This window comes from Strigops habroptila, chromosome 11, assembly GCF_004027225.2.
Source record: "Strigops habroptila isolate Jane chromosome 11, bStrHab1.2.pri, whole genome shotgun sequence".
NCBI lineage: Eukaryota > Metazoa > Chordata > Aves > Psittaciformes > Psittacidae > Strigops > Strigops habroptila.
In genome coordinates this window covers 36,733,303-36,757,567 of record NC_046360.1, presented here as the reverse complement: position 1 = coordinate 36,757,567, position 24,265 = coordinate 36,733,303, and the positions used below count along the sequence as shown (strand labels likewise).

Here is a 24,265-nt window from a genome sequence, read left to right as displayed (position 1 = left end):
CTCTTTGTGCCAGCTTGGTGATTTTGTGGGGAGGGTGAACATCTGCATAGTTCCTTAATGTGGGTGAAAAGTTATTTTTTAACATGGTAATTTACAAGCATTTCTAGCTATTGCTAGGGGAAATGCTATTTGGAATGAGAATATTGATAGCCTGGTGTGTTCTCTTGGGGGCTACTGTAACACAGCGATCACTGACTACCAACTGCAAACACTGTTGGATGCAAACAAGATAGTCACCAATATATCACGCATTTGGGATATCATGACAGTAGGTGATGCATACACATGCTTTAGAGAAAAGAAAAGAAATTCAGCTTATTTCTTCTCCTAATTTCCCATTATTTTGAATCTCTAATTTACTTGCTGGTACCTGTAGAGCTCAGTTGCCTTCACTCCCTCCATTAGTTAGAAACACTGCACCTCTTGTTCCAATTACTAGCTGGTGTTTGATGGTTTTGCTCTAGAGAGTAGCAGCTATTCCATAAGCATGGAATTTAATTCAAAAGTGCAAAATGAAAGCACATTAGCACAAGCCAACACTGCAAGTTGGCTTGCTATCGGTGTCACTGTTTCTGCTGATCAGGTATCTCCGAGTTCACAGAGAAGGAAAATGAAAGTACAAAAGTTCCAACTCAGAGCTGCCATGTGCAATCGCTTTGTTCTGCAGTGCTACGCTCTGGGTAGCCTGGCTGAAAGTAAGTATCTGAACAGAAATGAACTGCACAGATCAAGCTATGACAGCTATTGATTAAAGATGAGATGGGAAAGTTGAAATTGATCAGCATTTGGAACTGAAAGGAAAGGAAAGAAGTTATTTTCTTGAGTATCAGTACCCGAAATGAAGACAAGCATGAGACAGTGTAACATGACAACTGTCTTCCTAGTAGAAGCTGGTAAGTATTCCTCAGGACAAGCAAAGGCGGCCATACATAGCAAATTATAAGAATTACCATCGAAGGTATCGTATTCCTGTACCAAAAAAAGAGGATTGTTTTGTAGGCCTGTGTATGGTATCACACACCTTGTGATCTCTCTGTGACTGTGTGTCTTGGGTGGCACAGTAATAAAGAGAATACTAGCACAGAGAGAAGGATGCATTTGCCCAATACTGAAGTGGCTGGACAGCTTCTTTGAGTACATCTAAAATGGGACCTGCCTTTAAATTGGCCGCATGAACAAATCCACACCACCCAAATAGACAAGGTGCTTCATAAGCAGTGGCAATCACATACTTAAACAGTAGCAATGATGTATTGCTTGGAAACCCTGCATAAGGATGAAATAAAAGCCTTTACCCACAAGAAGTCTGGAAAGCTGTGGAAAATTTATAATGGGCAGATGATAGTCTGAAGCAGAAGCACATGTAACTTTTCACAGATAGCAGCAAATTCAGGATTGCTGGAGGTCAAAGCAGCTCTCTGGAGCACATGTATCCATGAATACTGATCATACTGGTAATAAGGACACTTGAGTTCATTAAATGGCCAGTGTTGTGTGCTGAGCACTAACTCCAGCTACTAATGCTTCTCCAGCTTCTGCTCTTGGCAAGCAGCTAAGAAGGAAAATGTACCTACACACAACCTTTGTGCACTGCTCTTCTGAGGGTGGCTCACTACTATGAAGAGGAAGTTTTCTGTGTAGCACTTACCATGTCTCAGTTTTTCCATGCCGCTTGATGTAAGCTTTCTCTAATTGAGATAACTCACGAGACGTGCTCCCTCAAGTCTTCAGGCCTGAAAAGTGGGTGTTGTTATGTGTTGTAGCACTTTTTTTGTACTTAAAACTTCCATTAAAAATACTCAGACACTTCTCCTGATGTGAGGTTTGGGATCTATTTTTAAAACTTTAAACCATGCAATCCTCAAATCACATACACATTAATTCTTTTTAAGTTACTAAACCACACGCTTTCCAAACATCAGGTTCGTGCATCAATAGTGTTAGCATAGTCAGGCAAATGGAGAAAAGCATTTAGCTAATAAGGCAACCATGATACCTGTTTAATTTATGTAGCTGGCATGTTCATTCAGTAACTAATCAAAACCCAGTCCTGCAAAGTCTTACATGTAGGTGCTCAATTTGCATAAGAAAAATACACATGAAGTTTTACTGATTTGAGATCTAATGAGGTCTAAAAAGCACTTAACACGTCTTAAAGCTACTCCTTTACACAGAAGTGGTGCAAGGATATGGCATGAAAATAGGAATGTGTGACAGGCAGGTGGAAGATGCCCTAACTATAAATGCTCAGAACTTAGGTAGGTAGAAGTCTGCTCATGTCAGTCTCCATCCTCTAATGTGACTGGCTGAAGGGGAAAAGGCAGCAAGGCTAGAACTGAGAAGGGAACAAAGGAGAAAACAAAAGGAACAGGGTTGAGGCAGCAACACTCCATAACAGTAAGAAAAAGATGAGAAACCACAGATGTAGAAATCATACATTCCCTCTCCCATACAGCACCCTGCAAAGGGAACGAGCACATTATGAGATGCTTTCACCTCCTTAGGAGGGATGAGGAACTTGTCACATTCAGAAACAAATCAACTGGACCTGTCATCAGATCTGGTACAACAAACCCAGTGTCCACGTACCCTGCACAGCACTGTGCAGCATTTGGGTTAATCTGCAATGTGCAGTCACTACAGAGCTTCCTGTGCTCTTTGTTTTAGCTGTGACAGTTCATGAGCTGTCTGCTCCCAGATACAGCAATACCCGCTTGTAATAAGCTATTGGAAAAAAGCCCCCCAAGAACGAAAATATTTCTTTTTGGTTTAGAGATCACCCCTCCGTTCAGGCTCTGGCTGCTGACTATAGCTTATGCTAAGAACAGGGAATTCACTGTATTTGAGAGAACCATCCTGCTGCTTCTCCTATGCTCAGCTGTAGATCCCCTAAGTCTTGAACTGGAGTCCTAGTCATCCTACCCTATGCATTCACCACTCACTCTCTCAAGTTCTCAGTATTACTAACAGAACATCAGCTCCAGAGGGGTTAAAAGGAGTCGAAAAACAACTGCAGGCTGGTGCTGTGCAACAAAATGAAGTCATGTCCAATGACTAGAGCTGACTGAGAATAAATGACAAAGTGCTGGTAGCTTCTCTACACTGCCCCACACTAACTAGAATTTTAATGAGAAGTAAAACAAGAGTCCAAGAAGCAAATAATATCCTTTTTTCTCTTCCCTAGGAATGAGAAAGTAGGTTCTACCTATTGAGGTAACAACTCTCCTCAAAGAGATTCATTGACATGTGATCAGATAAGTGCCTCAGATGAACCAGAGGCATCGCTGTGAGGTTTAACAAGGACGTGCTCAGTGAGGACTGCATGGGATATAGATCTTGTTTCCAGCACAGCCCTGCCAGATCCCCAGATCTAATGATCCTCAGAATGAGCTGCAAGATAAGCATCTCCCTCTAGACACGGTTGTGTACATCATTCCTGCTGCAGGGAAGAAAGAAAAATAAAAGGTCATTTTCACACCTGAAGCAAGGTCCTATCTCTAGGAAAGTTACTAAGCACAAGTTAGGTCTTTGAAATGCGGGTGGACTGCACTGCAGAGAAAAGCAGATTAAGTTAATGGGATTTTTAAACACATTCTATAAACGTAATTTCATATAGTTTAAACACTTCAGTAGTTAACTATATTTCAGAATATATTTTATAACATATTTTATAACAATCACCTATAGGAGACACGTTTTATAGGCAATTTTTATCTGCATCAGGAGATGAGACACATGCTCCCGAGTCAAGTTTAAGTTGACTGCAGGAACAACCCCATCCTAACAAAGAAGTTACCACAAGTATAAATGAATTTGTGGCCTGCATGACCCAGGGGTTCCAGCCAGGTGGGAACAGTCCTACCCAGCCTTCAAAACCAGGGCTTGTTTCACCACCGCATCAACTCCAGAGATGCAGGGTGTCCAACAGCCAAAGAATTGATTGTAACTTGGAACACTTCAGTTTTCCAAGCAATACTGAACAAGGCAGTATTTTAGGAGCAATGAGGAAAGTCTGTAGGACAAATACAATTAAAACCACCTCTTTTTACTGTTTTTACTGTTGATCTACATTCTAATTCCTAAGCTTCCACTGAAGTGCAAGCTATACCACACGGCTGTCATGAACTTCAAATCCAGAAGGCAGTCTGACTGCATTTTAATTACTGTGGCAAAATACAAATTCCATGGCAGGAAATGCAATCCAAGAACTAAACTAGAAAACACAAGGGACTGGACTCTGCCTCCCAACATACAACCCTAATTCCTTGTCAAGCAAATCTATATTACTAATTAAAAGTTTTTAATGGTGGGGACTTCCTTTCCCGAAACACCTCCAACATATTACATTGTGTTTTACAATTTCTGAGGTAAGGCCCTTACATAGATTCCATATTTACACAACAGGTCACCCAGCCCCAGCAGAGCCAGAAAGAAGAAACTCCATCCTATACACACCTTCAAATACGTTACATTATTTGCTGCGGGTTCTCTCTGTCAGTATTAGGTTCAGATCCCGAGCTAGGACCAGGATTCTTGCACTTTATGTTCCCTACACAGAGGCTAGAAATACAGAGGTTAAATCCCAAGCCTGCAGAGCATTGAGGCAACGTGGGAAAGAAAAGCACAGCAGAAAAAAATCGGAGGCAAACAGTTCTTAGAACAGAGCACCCCTTCACAAACACCATTTCCATTTGAACAACCAAAAGCTTGGGTGCACGTGATGTGTTTTTATTTGGTGCCCAGTGTTTATCTGATTGCCTAAGATTCCATTTTCATGGTCCAATTGCCTGAGTGCCAAGGTTTATCTCTGCTGCTTTTGTGCCCATTTACTCAGGTTAACTTGGCATTTGCCTTCCTACGCCTGAAAGAGTCACACTGAGAAGCTCTGTCACCCTTTGTCTCTTTTAAAAGCAAAGAGGTGCTGAGAGTACCTGCTCTCCATGCCCTTCGAACTGAGTGGTTGTCAGCCACTTAATTTCCTACAGGATTTTGATGCTCCAATAGCTGTACTGAGATATAAACAGCTCAAACACACTGTAAAATTTAACAGAAACTCCCCTCAAATATTCAGAAGCATCATCACTACCCCCAAAATAACTTGTGCAAACAAGATACCAAAACATTATATGGAAGTAATGTTGCTGAGCATTCAAGACTGCTGCCCAGAGACAGGCAAGTGTTCAAACATTACTAGACTTACTGGGCTGCATTACTGTCACTACAAGTTTATGCTTTGGTTAAGTTAACCAACACATAGGAGACTAAGAAACCTAATGCAACCAACTACCATGCAGTGAACTTACTGAAGCCCATTTGATCCGTAATACAATCCTCACGGCCTACATTCTGCTAGGAAAGAAGATGTACCCTTATCCACAGGTATTAAACTATAGTGAGTTAATTACTAGTAAGTTATTTACACCTCTAAAGTAATTTTCAACTATTTTAATAGCTCTTTAGGTCCCCTGTAGTGCTGGTTCATGATCCAGCCTATAGCTACTGAAAATGCTTTCCATTTTTCATGCCTTCCTGCCTGAGGCTGAGGAGAAAAGAATGGGACAAGAATAAGAATCTGACAAGCCGAAGCAACTGATCTTCACAACCCACGAACTGATTCAAAGTCTGCTTACACTGCAGAAGAGTTATTTCAAACCCAAGCAGTGTTGAAGAAATACACCACAAAGACAGAGGAGCTTTCAATGAAGGTAAAAAGTGTTTGCTTTTTAATATGCACTTCAGTCACAGTTTCTGTTTTGAGATCATTACACCAGGTAACCTTTTCATTGTATTCTCAACATATTTTACCAGAGCCTGTCTATACACTGAAGGAGCACGTACTAACTACAGGAACCCAAAAAACCTATGCTTTCAGAGCAGAAATAAAGCCAGTGATCAACATTCTTTCCATCCATCTTTATCAATGGTTGCTCAACACACCATTTTTAAATATGCAAACCACAACACAATTAGTAAATTAAATCAAAGAAGAGATGCATTTCAGCACTGTTCTGGCATCCTTACCTGATGCCAGTAGTAAAATGCAACCACAGTTTAATAAAACCATTTGAAGTTATTTTAGAAACTGGATTTAGGCAGTTTTTAATGTTCTGTATTATTCTGGCAAAAAAGACAAATCTTTAAGGAAAAACAATCATTTAATGCCACTTGCATTAGTAGAACAAATACATTAAGAAGAGCAGCTATGGATCAGAGCATACTGAAATGAAAACAGACCTGGTGTGCTAGTGGAATTTCAGTTAAAGCTATACATTTAAAGACATTATTCAAGTCAAAACTCAAGGAGAACTTGAGGGTCAAGCCAGCTGTTAAGGTATTAACTGTGTGATAGCAGGTTACACAGTACACACATACTTGTTTTTGCAGTATTTATTTGCAAGACTGTAGCACTGAGATTTCTCCTTCAGCAATAAATTATTTACTATGATACAGTGTCTAAGACAATGGTGAAACATTTCTTGACGACTCAGAAGACAAACATACTGCAAAAGCCCATGTCTCTGAAAATGAGAAACGGAGACAACAGCCTCCTTGCATCTTCATTAGCTAGATCCCTTCTCCTCTTTGGCAGCAGTAGCCTCCATAGAAGCAGCTTCCAAATCTTTGCTTGACTTCTCTTTTTCTTCAGTTTCATCCTCTTGAGGGTAAAGATCTGGGTATTTTTGCATGCATTCCTGCATGGCACGGAATTGGTCCACACAGTCTGATCCCTTTATTTCTTCTGTGCTATAGTGGAAACAAGAAAAGGCTGACTTGAACTGTTCCCCACAGGGACCACTAGCCATTCCACCCAGGCACGGGCAATTCCAATTGATATCTCCATTGGGCAATATCAATCCTGAACAAACAAGAGAGAAAAGAAGTTAAAGCTCCTTCCAAAAAATGGATTTCATTCAGTGAAAGCTGCTAAGACACAGGTGTAAGTGGATTAACTCAGAATGCCCTATTAGTTCTATAGCTTCAAGGGTGCTAAACACCTTTCACTTCCTGGCCAGTCTGTTTCTATCTTTGATCTGCATGATCCTTTTATTGGGCACAAGTGAGATCAGTTCTATATCCATGCCTGAATTCAGTCTTTCTTCTGAGAATATTCTAAGTAAACTTCAAAGCAGACTGAAGTCAAGCCAATCCACTTGCCAGACTCTGCCAGGGGAACAAGCAAGCCTTAGAATTGTGTCTTACAAGTCCTAAGAATTTAATTCCAGTATTAAGAGTAGCAATCTTTTAAATCAAGTTGGATGGATGCAGTTTTCTTGTTTCAAATGGACTCTGGAATACTAACACACAACTTCAGTGTTGACCAGTCTCCTTTTCAATACAGAAAGTAACAGCCTCCTTAGCATGATTTAGTCAACTACAGCAATACTGTCATTTTTGATAGATCATGCTTTATTTGGCCAGATAGATTTGTAATAACCAACTGTACTGAGATGTCCCTAGTACAGTGCATCATGGCATCTTTAGTGGCCTGGAGGAAAAGCAGGACTGAGAAGGAAATGGATGGCTGGTGCCAGATTCCTTATTGCCAAGGATGACATAAAGCAGAAGGATGTTGGTCATACAGCGTAGAAGAAATATGCTTTGTAAACTTGAAGTCCTATATTCCTCCTCACTAACATCAGCCAGTCATTTTAAACAGTCATTTTCTAATATTTCAGGAAGAAAAAAATACATGAGGAGTTGTGAGGTGTTCCTGAAGACACCACAGCAATAAAATAAATGGTATAATAATTCTCTTCAAATAAATTGGTCCTTTTGGAAGCAGAATTGCCTTGTAAACATGCAAATCTTAAAAACAATGTGAGAGTTATCCCACAAACAATATATTCCTGTATATCTCATGACTATTGATTTGCACCTATTTGATCAAAGAAATAGCATCAGTTTTGGAAACCATGCTTTAAAAAAACCCAAAGCAAACACAGATGAACAAGACAAGCATTTCTTCACTGGTAAATACAGCAGCAGGCACACTTCAATGGCAAAACCCCATTTACATCATAGCAGATGAAGACTTGCATTAACAATCAACTGCTGACATCACACTTCATCTCTCTTAACTCCTGGGATCTGTTAATACCACAGACGAAGGCAGGAACATCTGCATTTATGTCAACACTTGTCTTTGTACTTGCTGTAATGAAATCCCACTGTTGTTCTGAGAAAAGTTTCTTCCCTGTTTTGTGACAAACATCCCAACAACAAGTTTATCTGCCAAGGGTTCACAATGTAAGATGACACACAGGAAGCCGGATTGAAAGGGACATCATTACTCATAAAGAGTCCTGTACAGCTGATCATTCATCAGGTTCTTTCTTAAAAGAATTAGGGCTTTGCTTCATCAGTCTTCTGTGGAAACGGTTTCAAAACTGTCTCTAAAATAAGATGCCAGGAACGAGTGGAGAAACACAGAGAAGGGAGAGGACATCAATAACCTGTGTTTGTGGTGCAATTTCATAAGCACTTTTAGCCAACTCTCCTATCACAGCTGTAATGCTAATAAGAATTACTTTCCATGCAGAAAGCTCACCAGTGCCTTCTTCATGGAAGACTATTAAAATAAGAAATTATTTAAGTGATGGGAGCAAAGATCTCAATAAAAACTAGAGCCCTTTAACATTTAAATTCTTCCATCTGCAACACAAGAGACCAGAAAAAAGCTTTACAGTGAGAATGCTATTTCAAACTGCTGCAAATGAATTCTTGTTTCCATCAGCCACAGCTGTTAAGAGGCACATACAATGAACTCTGAGGCACGCTGCAACATGGAATGCTAACTTCGTCTGTCTTCCCATTCCATGTGGCTTCACTTCTTTCAATGTTTTTGGCTTAATACAAGCCATTATGATTTTGCCTACCAAAATCTCGTAACTTATTTGTTTTGTTCTATCAATGTCCTAACTGATAGAAACAAAAAAAGAATACTATACAACTTTATTTTCTCCCAAAGGAAACAGAGCACAAGTTTTCCTGAGTGATCTGACTAAAGTAGGCTGCTCAAAGACTTCTGTCTGTTAATGACTGAAGCAAAGTAAGAATTAACCAAAAATTCCAAACTACACATTTATCTTGAGTATGAAAAAGGCCCCTACAAAAAACCCAAAACCTCAAATAAAAGTTTCAGCTGTATTAGAAAACAATACTATAGAATAAATATATAAAACATCTATAGGTATCTATAAATGTATGTACAAAACATCTACAGAAAAAAATCTGTTCTTCCTCAGATATGACTGGTGTGTGTATAGCACAGCAGAAAAGATGAAAAGAGTCATTATAGTTAATTAGGCCACAGAAGTTGAAGACGGGAAACCAACTCTTCTAATCAAAGCAGAAGCTAAATCAGAAAAGCCTGCACGTTGCTTTATGTACAGCAGAGCCCTTCCCATTTGCTTTTGAGTAAAAACCACACGAGCTTCTGCACTTCAACATATTCCAAAACATTTTGCCCATATGCCTTTCCTGCCCACAAATTTCACGCCCACTAAACGTAACACACTGTGATATGTCAATAGTCTCTGATTTGAGCTGATGCATTGTAGCCTGAGACTATTTGAGTGAGAAGTTTTCAGAGAACCCTTAAAACATGGCAGTAACTCACCAAATGCTAAGGAGAAAAAACAAAACCAAAAACCTGCCAACTTTTATGGGGTTTCTCATTTTAAATCATACAGCCACACATTTTCACTGCAAGGTGTCCCTGACATAACTAGCTTCTGGCTTTCTGTTTTCTTCCGTGCTCTATAATTTAGGCAGCAACTGATCTAACATGCTGTAAAGACAGAAATGTTAGGAAAAACCCTACCACCTCCCCTCCTCACCATGGATTTTACACATCCAGCAAAACAGACGTAAGCGGAATCAATTAATATGACATTTAAACAAGGAGGAAGTGGTTCTTTTAACTTTGACTAGTTTCTTACCAAAATACATGGCACATGACTATATATTTGGGGTATATGTATAAAGGGAATAATTTGGAGCAGAGGAGTGGGGTATGAGACAGAAGGAAGAGAATCCTCTCTTTAGAGGTAGCAAGAGAATTGTTTTCTATGTTCACATGCCAAGCCTTTGTAGTAGGTCTCTATTATGGTAAATCTGAGATGGGCACCCTTCCCTTTCGTCTTAGAAGGCAGTGTCAAAAATAGATGCTTAGTTATAGGACCAATATGCATCCACATGCTGTTGCTAGAGAGACACCTTTTACTAACAGAATATTTAATTACCACCAAAGACCATAAATGATTACAAGGGAGAAGACAAGTGAACTTTAAACAACCACATATAACATCAATATATGTGAATGCATACATGAATTTATTTCACTAAACAGCAAGCTACTTTGTTTAGCTGTACACCACATAAGGTGACTTAACAGCTCAGTGAATGGTAAAGTCTCCAAGGGTTTGCATGCTCTCCAGATGTGATACTTTAGAAAAAGTATCTTTCTTTGCTTTATTTTGCAAACAGTCTCCAGTTTTTCCAAAGGAAACAGAAAGCCAGAGGCCACAGAAAAGGAATGAGGGGAACTTAATTCCACCATCTGATCCTTAGAGGCTGTTAACTTAAGAGCTCTTAACAGACAAATAATGGATTTTACATTTGCCTGAGGCAGGAGTTAACTCTTCCATGCAGCAAACTGCCAGGAGCACATACTGTTAGAAGAGAGCTCTCCTCAGACAGTGTTTTCCACCTACGGGTGAACTATTTTATGCAAATGATTTGTAGGTTTCACCTTCCATCCTGGTCAAGGCATTTAACCAATATAAGTGCCATGTAGATTTTATTGCCTGTAGGAGTCTCTACTTGAAATTCTTAAGGGCTGAAGCCCCATTCCTGTGGTGAAAATAAGGACAAAACCCAAAGCATAGATTGTTTCCACCAAAGAGGCAGTTTGGGTGTTGGGTCTTAGCCAGCAAAAAAACCTGACAATACAAGGTAGAATTCCTGACAGATACTAACCTGCAGTTTTAACACACCTTTCTGAAATTCTTTCATTGTTCTTATCTGGATCACTATAAGAATGAATGAACTCATCACTGCTGACGAGCAAAACTTTTAGATATCACCATTAAAAAAAGTCATCTCCTGACTACATACAGTTGTAATGTAGCCAAAATAGGCCACTAAAAGCAAAATCATTTCAACACAAGTCTAAGTATGAAAAAAGTTATTTTAATGACATAGGAGGATATGGTTCAAATTCAACTGCTAACAAAATGACCTGCTGTGCTCCAGCTGCTGAATCGTGTTTGAACACTGCCCTCTAAAGGTCTCAGAGCCACCTGCATAGCATCAACAGAAAGAGTGAAGCATTTACTTCAATCCCAGCTGAGGTGAAAGCAATGAGATCACACAGAGTGAAGAGGCTAAAAGACCTCTAAGCAATAATAGCAAGTAGAAAATAACCCAATTCACAAATATTCATGACAATTTATTAACCTGGGGCAAAGTTTACTTAATCATCATGATAGGAAGATTATTTACCCATTGGAAGCAGCCTAAAATATGCTCTGCACAATCAGAACATTACAAGTCTTGATCTCAGAAATACTCTGCTCTCCTACATCTCCATTTGCAGGTTAGATCTACTTCATATAAGAACTATAATCTTCATTGAAAACTTTAACTTGCATCTTTTCAAGGCAAGATGGTTCCAGTTGAAAACAGAGTAATTTGAACTTACCTGTCATGTGCCATTGAAAGATATTACTATGAGTCATTGATTATATTGCTACCACTATAGTACAGGATTAGTCAGATATAATTTATATTAAATTGGATATTCACAGGTCCTAAGTCAGGGAATTCCAGCTGCACACAGAAGGTGAGCAACTCACATCAACAACAGTCCTATGTAAATCACTTCAGTGCCTCTGAAAACTGTATTTCATAATTCAGAAAGTGAAACCACAACCATAATTTTGACTGGTTAAGCTCTAACTTCTCTAATAAAAGAAAGGAAGGAAAAGTGTTTTTCTGGATACCTCTGGCGACCAACCAAAACTATCAGCCATCCACTGATGCATTTGAACAGGCCACTTTGAAAGAGTATTAAAACTGTAGGGGAAAACCCCACACTGTAAGGCACACATGTCATTTGTGATGCCCTAATTTGGAAGTTAAAACTGCTGAGAGTTTGGGTGTTTATCTACTGAATAACCAACTGCCCTCAGTGTTTAAAAAATAATGAATACTTTGTTCCTGCTTCATACAAGGTTTGTTCTCTGTTGTTCTTGGGTTTTAAGATTGGTAGTATATATGTGATGTATCACTCCTTACTTCTATTCTTCTGCTCACTACTGACCTTGTTCTTCATAAGGGTCATCTGGGTCATCTGCAACCAGCTCAGCACTGCTCGGTGTCTCGTGGTCCTCCTTGGTCGCAAATATGATTCTGTCTTTTCCTGCCATGTGAGAGGCAAAAAGCAAAAGTTCAGAGAAAGCTGAGACAGGAGGAGTCATTTACAAAGCTGCAGAACACCACAAGGTAATGAGATATTCAGCATGATGCATTAATGTTAACAGTGAATTAATCCTGTTGTACTTATCATTCACCTTCAATTAGAACAGCTGTTGGTTCATACCCAACTGACATTCTACTCTCCTAAAGCTCCAGCTTTCCAGCAACACACTGTAATGGCTGCAGATCACAGTGCAGTTCATTGAACTGTGAAGTTAAAAAGCTAGTTCAAAACAAGCTCGAACTACTCCATTACCAGGACTAACCCAGATGAAGGGGAGAGACAAAAAAAAGGAAAATAAAAACTAGACTAAATTAAAGTGTTCAATAGGATACTTATTAATAATAGTGCTCGACATTAAAATCTGGTGTAATATTTTACAGTACTTATCTGACTTAAATACTGAAGAGCACCATAACAGTGTGGAACCAACTATATCAAAAGGTGCTGTGAACATTACCAAGGACAGAAACCCAACACAGCTCCTTCCTGCTCTTGTGCCACTCTTGATTTAACAAAAGTTCTGTAGTGGGATGGGGGGAGGCTTGCCTGGAAACCTGAGTAGAGTTTTCTAACCACCATACACACTCTGAGGAAGACATGAGCAGAAAAGAACAGCCAGATGAAACTCTTCTGAATGCACAACCCAGTATTCATTGAGTGGAAAACACATGTTAAGTTCCCCAAGAACTTCCTTCTGTTCTCCAAGTTTGTAAGGCCACGACAGTGACTTGGCATATTAGAAACTAGTGTCTTTTTGCCCCTCAGTGAGACCTCAACCAGCTGATGTTCAGTAACTTCCCATTTAAGTATGTCAGAGAAACAGATAAATCTAAACCACTTTTAATAGGGAAGCAGGTCTCTGTTAATTCTGCATTGAACAGTTAATGTAGAATGTCCAGTCATTTCTGACATAAAAGGAACGAGAAATATACAAACTCTAACCCCTGTTGCTGAATTTTGTAGACAACTTACAGACCTTTCAAAGAACCAAAATGTTAAAATAAATAAGTTAACAATAAATCAGAGATCCATAGGTTACGACTTCCTCACCACAGCTTATAATCAGTATTCGATGTGCCAAAGTTTATAAATGAAAAAATGGCATTTAGGACTATAGAATGGCTTTTTCACAGTTTCAAACTTCACATTTAATCACTTTACATTGCTTAACCAGGTGGGAGGGTTGTGGGGGGGTGAGTATCCCACAGGTTATGAAGTGGTCAAGCCTCTTAAACACCACAACCCGTACAACATAATACTTTGTACGGATACAGAAACAAAATTTTCACTCTACCCACCCTGTCCATCTACCGTGTTTCCCCTAAACAGGTAAAAAAAATCACCTTTGGCCACTTCGGCTGACAGAAAACCAACCCTCCGGGAGGGTGCTCCGGGACAGGGAGTCACCCCACCGCAAAGCTGCCGAGCTAAAACCGGAGCCCGGAGGCGCAGCCCGCTCAGCTCCGGCCGCTCGCCGGGGATGTTTCAACGCCCGCTGCAGGGCGGCACTTTCTCCGCGGGGCGGGTGCGGGGACCCTCAGCGCTCCCGCCTCACGGGCAACCGCCCTCCGCGGCTTCCCGCCTGCCATGAGGAGAAAGGTCGGACGGGGGAGGCGAGGCGGCCGCCGCCGCCACACGCTTTCGCGCCTTTTCCCCCCTCAGGCTGCGCCTTCCCTTCGCTGGCTGAGGTGGACCCGCGTCGTCCCCACCGTCCCCCGGCCACCTCAGGGTGAGCCCGCCCGGCCTGTCCCGGCGGTGTGACATTGGGAGGACACCCGGGCGCACCTTCTTGCCTGCAGTAGGACATGGCGGAGCCGTGCGGTACCTTCCCCGCAGCGCGCACGCAGACTCGCCACGCCGGCCGGCCTCCTCCGCTCCCTCCTCTACCACTGACCGCCACAGCAACGGGCAGCGGCGCGCTGCTCCACGCTACGACCTCCCCCCTCCGGAAGCACCTTCCCTGCCCGCCGGCGGGCGCTGACGCACCTCCTGCCGACCGCGGCCCGAGAGCCGGCGCGGAGTGAGAGCAACTGCTCCGCTAGGCCGGGCTGTGGAGCTGGACTACATCTCCCAGCATGCCCCGCGGGCAGGGCTTCGGCTGCTCGGCGGGACTACGTGTCCCGGCATGCATTGCGGCTCGGCTCGGCTCGGCTCGGCGCTGAGGATAAGGAGGGCGCGGGTGTGGGTGCGCGGCTCTTGCGGCTTCTCTGAGGTGATACCCGGCGAGACCAAGAGGTTCAACATGTCGAGGAACGTAAGTGCTGCTCGGACCGCTCCTGTGTGGGGTGGTTCCCTGCGCCGACCCGTTCCCGCCCCGGCTTGCTCCCCTGAGGTGGCCTGTGGGGGCCGGGGGCCCTGTGCAGCGAAGGGGCCGCTGCCACATCCCGCCTGGCACCTCAAGATGAGCAAAAGAGAAGCTTCACCTCCTCTCTTGTATGCTTTAACATGGCACTGGCTAGGACAGCATTAACAATTGTGTTTTCAGCTGTCTGTTTTTGTTACCCAAGGTGCAATTATTTTAAAGCATGAAGGCGTTTTTCCACTGGTGAGTTAAAATGGAACTTGTTATTTATAGCTGTGTTTTAGCTGCTCTGGAATTCCGGACTATTACTCACTTTGTCACGGCCTGAATGCGAGGTGTGGACACCAAATAGGGAACCTAGAGACAGACTGAGGGAAGCTTGAAGGAACGTGTTGAACCGCAATAACAGAAATTGTTTTCCCATCAGGCTTGAGTTTTATATGGTGACTGCATTTCTGGCATTAAAAGTGTGATGAGGCATTTAAGAAGTGTGGGAAAGTTTTGGTCCAAGGCAAGAGGTGCTACTTTGTAGAGCAGCACCATTACCCAGGCTAAAAGACTTATTTTGCAACAGTATGCCTTCCCCTTTCACACCAATATTGCATTTTCGGTTTGTCTCCACCAGTTCTCTGACACAGGCAGCAGAAAAGAACATGTTAAAATCACAAGTGAGTCCAAACCAGGGTTCCTGGAGAGGCTCAGCGAGACTTCTGGAGGAATGTTGATGGGACTTGTGACATTTCTTCTGGCTTTCTACCTTCTTTTTACCAATGAAGTAAGTGAAATACGGTCAGTGTTTGTACACAGCTTTAAAGTGTCACAGCTGAGGTGACGTTCAACTAGTTTTGCATTTATAAGCTTACTAAAATGGTCATGTTATAGCTTCATCCAAGTGTTTCAAGGATATGCCTTGAGGATGAATATAGAAACATTCCTTGTGGCCTTCAGATCACTTGTCTGCCAACCATTGTCACAAAATCCTGCTGTGCCATTGATTCTCTACAACTTGATTTTGCTTTTCTGGGTTGCAGGGACGAGCTTTGAGGACAGCCAGATCTCTTGATGAGGGGCTTTCGCTTGTGATCCCTCTTGGCAGCATCCACAGCGTGTCTCAGGAGAATGAAGGGAGACTGGTGCACTTAGTGGGTGCTCTGAGTACATCTAAGGTAAATAAGATAATACCTTGAGCATATGAGTATTTCAAGCTTGGAGGGAAGGAAAAGTCTTTACCAATTAAAATGATGTTTGATAACCAGGAGAAGATGCGTAGCTCCTCTCTGTAAGCATTGCTGGCTCTGCTTCTTGGCCTGGAATCAGTGAGATGCTCTACAGCCTTGGTCTTCCTACTCCCAGCAATGTGCCACCTCTAGAGCTGTGTTTACCCTCCCACTGCCTTTGAGGGATCATTTCCATTCCCCTTTGTATATGGAACCTGTTGTGTATTCCTGGTACTGTAAAGTCTTCAGGCTCTTGCAGTACAGAGGCTCTGTAAGTTCTGTCTTTTCAGTAGTGATGACATTCTCTGTGGGCAACCTGTGTTGCAGAAGGTGGCACAGCACAGTAGCTTCCAGCAAAATAAAACCTCCCCCTGATTTAAACACTTAGGTCTGCATCCCATCAGCATTTCTGCTCTATTCTTCACTGTGGCAATAGTTTTTGATGATGGTTCTTTAGCTCAGATTTATCAGTGATAAAGAGAGATGCTCCTTTTTGTCTTTCATAACAGTTCTACTGTATTCAGCTGTGTGTAACATAGTCTAACTGTGTACAGTGAGGTATGGAAATGGGTTTGATAGTACAGTGTTTGTGAGTACAGCATTCATACTGACTTGTACTTTCTCTATTTTTGCATAGCCTTTGTTTGAATCCCAGCTATGGGCTCTCCATCCAGGCTGTCAAACTTAAGCGTAACGTGGAAATGTACCAGTGGGTGGAATATGAAGATTCCAGGTAAGTGACAGTAACCTTTAAAAGTTGTTCGTGAAGCTGTTCTATTAACAGGATCCCATCACAATTTTCTTTTTTCTTTCCCTCCACTCAAGTAACCTCAAACTCCCTATGGCAGGAGAATTCTGTTCATAGTTTCAAGCAGAAGAGGGAAAACATTTCTGTTGTTAATAATAATTCCACTGACAGTAGTATAGAAGTTGTTAGCTGTTACGTAGGTCTGACTCCACAGAATTCACAATCCAAATGTCTTTTGTGTCATACAAAAAAGACTGTTAGAGGTTGTGAAGGTGTGAAAAATCACTTCTCTGTCTTAACATGTTCATGGTGTAGCTTCTATAAAAGACTTGTTGATTTAGGTCACCTTGTCTCACTTTTTAATACTGGTTGTTCCATCTATCTAGTCAACACCTCCTTGGCAACATGGGAGTAAAAGGGTTGTGGCTGTTTAGCATTTGTGTGTAGTTTTGTCCTTGTACTGAGAATCTGTGTCTTCAGAATAGCTCAGAGGAAACTTAGTTTACTTGTAAAGAGAAGTTTGTGTTGCCGGTGAGCTCTCTGTGTGTTCCGTTTGTAAAGTGTGTTCTGCCCTGAGCAGGGGTGTGTGCACTGTTCTGGTTTTCATCCATCCCTTTTCTCTCCAGGGAATACGAAGAGAATGGTGAGATTAAGAAAGAGACAAAGTATTCATACAGTAAGTCTAGCAACAGAAAGTCCCTTTTCTTTTATATGTAACTTTGGACTTTTATGTATGTGTATTTTAACTTCTGTTGTAAACCCTCTATTTTATTGTTGGGAAAGAAAGGAATGTGAAGAAATAGGCAAAAATTCTGTTTCCTAAACAAATGACAGGGCCTCCCCTTCTTGAGGTAACTGAGGTGAAAGGAGGTGTGCTGTTAGCAAGCAACTACTACGGAAAAGTCTGTCTTGTGTTGGAACTCTTCGAGGTTCAGAGCAGCATCTAGGAACAGGATGCTCCACAGATGATAGCACCCATCAGGTTCTCAGTGTCAGGAGATGGGCAGAGGTGGGAGTGCATTCAAAGCTACACCTGAGAGTACTCTTCAGAAGTGGAGTAATTTGGCATATGTCTGGTGTGAGCAGAAGAGAAGAGACAGGGAAGAACAGTGCAGCTCCAGTCTGTAAGAGAGCCTGTTGAGAATATGTCAGGTGTTGGATACCAGCTAATGAAAACCACCAGCACCTCTGATGTGTACTGTGGCTTTTGCCAAAAGCTTTTTTGGCAGGAGCAGAACTGTGAGAGGATTATTCTGATCTACCCAGTGGCAAAAAACCCTCTGAGTCATCAAGTATCTGCAGATTGGTCTCTGTGCTACACTTATCTCTGCTTAAACAGATGGATGTGTAACGTGGGTGTGGCAGGAGTTTCTGGGTGTGATCATGAAAATACCCCAGCTCAGTGAACCATGGGACCCTACAGCATGGACATACATAAGGAGCTGTGAAAACCAGGAGACTGGGAAGAAGAGGAATGAGAGAGCTTGTCGGTTGAAATAAAGATAGGGAGGTTGCTTAGCAGTGGGCATCGTGGGCAGAGCAGACTCACCTTGGGGAATATGAACTTAATTTATTGTCAATTAGATATTTAATTACTGATTCGAGTGTTGGCAAAACACATTTGCTCTCACCCTTTCCCAGGCTCTGCAAAGTTGAGTTACAAGTTTATCCCTCAAATCCTTTCTTTTTTCCCAAGTCTGCCATGCCTTGTTAATATGCTGGGAGGATGGATTTAAGGTATCAGTAGAGATTATCACATACAGACCTTGATGTTAATACCAGAAGTGTAACTTGGAATCAATTAGCTGATGGAGAGGTGTCTGCAGTAACTAGGACCTGTGTGTAAATTCTTCCTGTCTGTTCCTCAACCTTCATATTATTTTCTTTAGACACTGAGTGGAAGTCAGAAGTTGTGAACAGCAGGAACTTTGATCGGGAAATTGGGCACAAAAACCCCAGGTAAGTTACTTCCTGGCACAGTCCCTCTCGGTTCTGTCCCCGTATCTAATCAAAGATGAAAACTAAATGACCCAGCTTCATGACACAGTGAAGTAGATGAAAACTGTTGGTCTTTTGCTAGTTGGGAGAGCTAAAGGATAGAGAAATCAGGGAGCAGTTCAAACTGCCTGGTGGAACCGGAATTAAGCTATGCATTAGTAATGGCTGGACATCAAGCTACTATTACATTACCTCTGGACTATGTGGTCTCCATGTAGGAGAACTTTAATGGGTTCGTTTCTGACTTTTATTGTCTTGTTAGTGCAGTCCTATCACTAATTCTTCTGTTACAAGTGGAGGGTTAGAACAGGAGGCATCCCAGGAGCTTGTCACACAATTTCATGCTGCTTTCTCTAAGCTGGCGTGCATTAACTCATTGCCTTATTTGTAGCAATCTCCCATATATAATTTGTTTCATGTATCTCTCATCTGCAACACTGTAGTTACACTACAACTACCATTGTAGTTACACTACAATGTGCCACTTTTAATGCTTGATTGTCATTCTCACAGCACCTGCTTGGTTGCTTAGGATGCAGGATGCCATCAGGCAAAAAAACATTATGTATAGTGAAAAATACAGCTGGAGGGACAGTGGGACCAGGATAAAGTTTGAACTTTGCAAAATCTCTAGAACTTTGTTTTGGTTCTTTGGGGTCATCAAAATACACTGCTCTTTGTTTGAAAGTGCTTCTTCATAGAATCCCAGACTGGTTTGTGCTGGAAGGGACCTTAAAGCTCATCCAGTTCCAACCCCCTGCCATGGGCAGGGACACCTTCCACTAGAGCAGGTTGCTCCAAGCCCCTGTGTCCAACCTGGCCTTGAACACTGCCAGGGATGGGGGCAGTCCACAGCTTCTCTGGGCACCCTGTTCCAGATGACAAACCTGCTTTGTCTCTCCTCCCCATGCACAGGTTTTTTTGTGAATAAATCTCCAAGCCTTCTCCAACAAATGCAAATCTCCATTTGAGAGTAAGAACCATTTTTGATGTAGTGCTATTGCAGTACCTGATTTAAAAGCACTGCAGCTAAGAACCACTGCAGCTGAGTGTTGGTACAAACTAAGGAGACTGAGTATAACTGTGGTGGATCCTCACACGAGACAGCATGGTGTGTGCAGACCTGCTGAACTTTAGAGTTCATGCCTTGCATGAATGAGGCTCTATTTTAAGTGTGTGCTACGTGTCTTCCTTCCCTCCATCCATCTTATATTTTTATACAACTTAGACATTTGTAAAAATAAAATCTGTGGTTTCCTGCCAAGGAGATTCCAGTAGTACTGCTGATGGGAAGGAAGACTGTAAGTGAAGGGATCCTGAGTTTGGAATTTTATTAACTTGGCTGTGATGTAGAAGTACCTGTATATGGAGAAGGTTTGTGATGTAGGTTTCTTAATTTAGCAGGTAAGATCCAGCAGTTGACAGGAGAAGCTAAATAAATTCAGGCTAGAAATAAAGTGCATTTATGAGTGTAGTTAAATATTGCAGGAACTTGATCTAGGAATGTGATTAAATCCTTGTCACTCAAACCCCCTATATCACCATAGAGAAGCTTCCTAGTGCAATCCTGTGGTGTGACTGGAAGGTTGGGCTGGGGGATGAGACAGTCGTGTCTTGTCTTAACTTATTTTAATGGCTCCAACACTGTGAAGTCTGGGGACAGTTTCTTGATGGATTTGATTTCACATCATTACAGCCAGTCAGCCCTTCTGAGCTTCTCCTGATGTTTGACATATGCTGTGTATTACATCCTGCAAATGGAGAGCTTGATCATAACTCCAGGACTAATCAGGGTCTCTCTCTGTCCCTCAGTGCCATGGCTGTGGAGTCTTTCACTGCTGTTTCTCCTAACGTCCAAGTTGGCAGCTTTGTTCTTTCCAAGGGTAAGGATTGCTTTGTGCTGGCTCTGTGTCTGCTGTTGCGTCAGCAGTGGACTTTGGTTCTTTCCTCAGTGGTGGTGATTTCAAGTGACAATCAAGAAGCCAGCCAGGAAATTGCCCCTTCCAAGTTAGGCACCCGAGCTTGTTTCCTTATTCTGCTTAGGTCTTGTGGATAAAATTGATGACTTCAAGCAGCTGAGCTTGTCACACCTTGAGGATCCCCATGCTGATGTTACCCGAGGAGGAGATTACTTTTACCACAGCGAGAACCCCAGGCGACCAGAAGTAAGATGGGAAGGATAAACCAAAGCAGTGATTGCTTTTATGTGAAAAAGACGGTTGGGGCTGGTCCCATTCCTGTTTAAATATGTAGAAACCAGAGTGCAGACCATCACAGAGATAACACCCTTAGTACTGTCCTTCAGCACGAGTGCTTCTCTTGCAGGAAGCTTCTGGTCCTGCTTCTTTGTCTTCTCTTTTATTGAGTTTGCCATGCTTTTAAATGGAAAGACACAGGATGGTGCTGGGAGGTGGGTTCTACCTCTGCTTTGCTGTACTGAACAGAATACAGTGAAATAGCTTTGTGCTGCCTGACCTCCCTCTGCCAACAAATAACACGACAAGGGATGAACAAAGGGTCTCACTAGTGTTAATGTGCTCCTGCAGCTAAATCAGAGGGGGGGTTGCAAAACAGCATTTGAGCTGCCCTGTTTTGGCTATCAGCTAGGCCTGAAAAGGTAACAGCTTGGAAATCCATGCTGGGTATCCTCTGGCTTGAAATAAGGAAAAATGCTGATGCAGAAAGGGTGTTCCTATGCAGACGTGTCTTTCCTGTGATTCTCCTTTGTAAAGAAATCTTTCTTGACTTCCACTGTTCTGTTTGTAGGTGGGAGATCTTCGTGTCTCGTTCTTCTATGCGGGTCTGAGTGGAGATGACCCCTATTTGGGCTCTGCTGATAAGGTTAGTCCTGAGCTGTTCCTGTATTTTACAGACTGTTCCCAGCTCAGTAACCAGTAAATGTTCTCCTTTTCTCACAGGTGACTGTGGTCGCTCGCCAGCGAGGAGATCAGCTGGTGCCATATCATACCAAGTCTGGAGATGTCCTGCAGATCCTCTACCCTGGGGACCTCACTGTGGAGGTGAGATAGATACACACTGGAGTAGTGAGGGGTTGAGACTGGAGATGGTAGCGCAGAAGCAGCAGGGAGTAGGCTCTCCTTTTCCTTCTAAAACGCTGCCAGCTCTGGTTTGCTCCTAATGCACTGCAATCAGAAGGATCTGGAAAGGAATGGAGGGACAGGCTGCATGTGATGGTATTTGCTTTCAGGAAGTGTTTCAGAAGGAGCACCAGGGTAACACCATGAAGACCTGGGCACTGCGTGCAGCGGGCTGGCTGGCGATGTTTGTGGGCATCAGCCTCATGACCCCGAATCTTCTACACTTTAGGTAAGTTGTTTTTACAGAAAGGTGAAATGATTTTGATTAATTGCTCACATGTGCAGTTATTTGGAGGGCAGGAGGAATCTGGTTTGGACTCAGATTGGATTGGATCTGAAAGCTGCAGTAGGCAATTGCAGGGAGACAGGATCCCAGACCTGGATGGCTGCTTTGTGAACATTAAAACAGGAGCCCCCAGCCCAGTGCTCACCAAAACCAGGACCTAAAGCATGTGTCGGGCTGGTTCTTCCAAGTCAAGGTGCTGCAATCCAGTTACTCTCTAAACCCACACACAAGTGGTCCCCCAGCAGGTCTTGGTAGTTGTACAGTAACATGTCTGTGTGTCTGGTTCTTTTACATGACTGTGAACAAACAGCAAGGAAAGCTTTTATCCTTTTAACATAGAAAGATGTTGGAATAAAACCACAGAAAAGCAGATGGTGCCTCAACCTTGTATAAACTTCAGACATCAAAGCTAACATTTGCTTTGTAGCTGTGAACTCTTTTTTTCCTCTCTCTCCTATTTATCCATAGACATGCTCCTGCAAGATTTACTGTTGACAGAAACTAGTTTCCATGCTAGTGTATTGTTATCAGTTGCTCTAGGCTTGTTCCATAGCTTGCAAGGCTGTTGGGCTGCTCAAGCCTTGGACATATCTTCTGACTTGATTTGGGATTGCTTCCTGTCTGAAGGGATGAGGATTCCATTGCCTTATATATTTAGCTCTTGTTTGTTACCAAATGCCTTGAGGATGCTCTGTTTTGAAATGCCTTACCCAGTGCTCTTGAGAGTGAGTGGGTCTGTCTTTTGATTGCAATAGTGTGCAAATCCTAAGCATGATTTCCTGTTAAACCATCATTTATCAACTACTTTATCCCTGGTTTAATTCCTTCTGCAGTGGACTGGTTTCCTGTTGTGAGAGATCTGGTTAACATTGGACTAAAAGGGCATTGCCTTCTGCGTGGCCAGTTCGCTGTCTCTCCTGACCATCTCCGTGGGTTGGCTCTTCTACCGGCCCCTCTGGGCTCTGCTCATCGGGCTGCTCTCTGTAGTGCCCATTGTGGTGGCGAAATCTCGTGTTCCCCCAAAGAAGCAGCAGTGAGGAGGAGCTGCTCGGGGTTGGGCACTGACTCCCAGTTAGAGACTTCTCTGGTGCATTCCTGTCCTGGTTACTGCAGCACGCTCACAGCACATCCCAGGCCAGCAGTGTGTGCCCAGCGCTGGGCAGGGGCTTGCTACACCTTACTCATGAAAACAGGACTCTAGGATGGTGTTTGCGGAAGTCAGTGACATTGACTTTGGGGGGAAAAAAGCATTTTGGAGTGTTTGTGTTGATCCTAAGTCAGTGACCCAGCAGTTTGTACCTCTTACGGCTCGCTAACTCTGATTTGAGCACTGGCAAGTCCTCACTGACCGGTGGGGCACCTTGTGTGTCATGGCGCAAGCACCAGCTTCATCTATGGAGGTGATCAGATCTCCTTAGGAAGTATGTGTGTGCCTCTCTCTGCAGCCTGTTCTCTGCACAGTCACATATGCTGCTTTGGCTGATGCATTAGGCAGTGTGTGTGTGTGTGTGTTCAAAGGGGAATCACAACTTACATTTCACATGATGCTCATGTAAAACGTACACTTTTGGACTGAGGGTTTTCAGAGTAACTTGCAATAACAAGTAAGCAGGTGAGTGTGCTCTGAGGCAGTGCAGATTTGGCACAAAGCATTGATTTCCCCCAAGTTTTTATAAGTCTCCAAGTTGTTCTTGGTTAAGCATCCAAAATAGAGGTATGGACTTACACCATTGTGTAACTATATCAAAAATGGAACTTTGAATTGCACTTATTTCAGGGGGTACGCTCGGAGGTCACAAACCTCCAGAAATCAAACCTGCTGCCTTGAAACGAAAGTAACTTTTATAATTGAATGTATATTCTTTGTATTTGGGGTTTTTTGCTGTGTGTACTGTTTCTTTCTTGAATTTCACTTAGTAATGGCAATGAACATACTCCATGAAATTAAATCCTGAAAACATTTTTGCCTGATTAGATTTCATAGACTTTAGTAGCCTGAATTTTGAGCTTTTGTATTTGTATCATGGTAGAGGGATGTTGCCTTGTGCTGGTGCCTCACATTTATGTACTTCTGCTATAACCAGTACTTGAGGTTGGAGACTGTCCCATACTGGTTTTAAGTCTCTCTTCAC

General features: G+C 42.6%; 2 protein-coding genes across 2 annotated transcripts; one reads left to right on the top strand and one right to left on the bottom strand.

Annotated features, from left to right (window-relative positions):
* Positions 1-5,694: 5,694 nt before the first annotated feature.
* Positions 5,695-14,547, bottom strand: CHCHD4 (coiled-coil-helix-coiled-coil-helix domain containing 4). Its single transcript, XM_030500570.1, has 3 exons — positions 14,270-14,547; positions 12,326-12,424; positions 5,695-6,856 (listed from the first exon to the last, which is right to left on the bottom strand). The coding sequence occupies exons 1-3, from the start codon at positions 14,289-14,291 to the stop codon at positions 6,561-6,563; spliced, it is 417 nt and encodes a 138-aa protein (XP_030356430.1). The 5' UTR covers positions 14,292-14,547; the 3' UTR covers positions 5,695-6,560.
* A 47-nt stretch (positions 14,548-14,594) lies between these two features.
* TMEM43 (transmembrane protein 43) lies at positions 14,595-24,096 on the top strand. The gene is given in 15 exon segments (XM_030500569.1): positions 14,595-14,738; positions 15,412-15,561; positions 15,818-15,952; positions 16,641-16,652; positions 16,654-16,736; positions 17,378-17,427; positions 18,641-18,710; positions 20,562-20,632; positions 20,793-20,914; positions 21,516-21,590; positions 21,668-21,769; positions 21,958-22,056; positions 22,058-22,076; positions 22,967-23,010; positions 23,012-24,096. Coding segments are annotated over 15 exon segments (1,320 nt in total). The 5' UTR covers positions 14,595-14,609; the 3' UTR covers positions 23,171-24,096.
* The last annotated feature ends 169 nt before the right edge of the window (positions 24,097-24,265 follow it).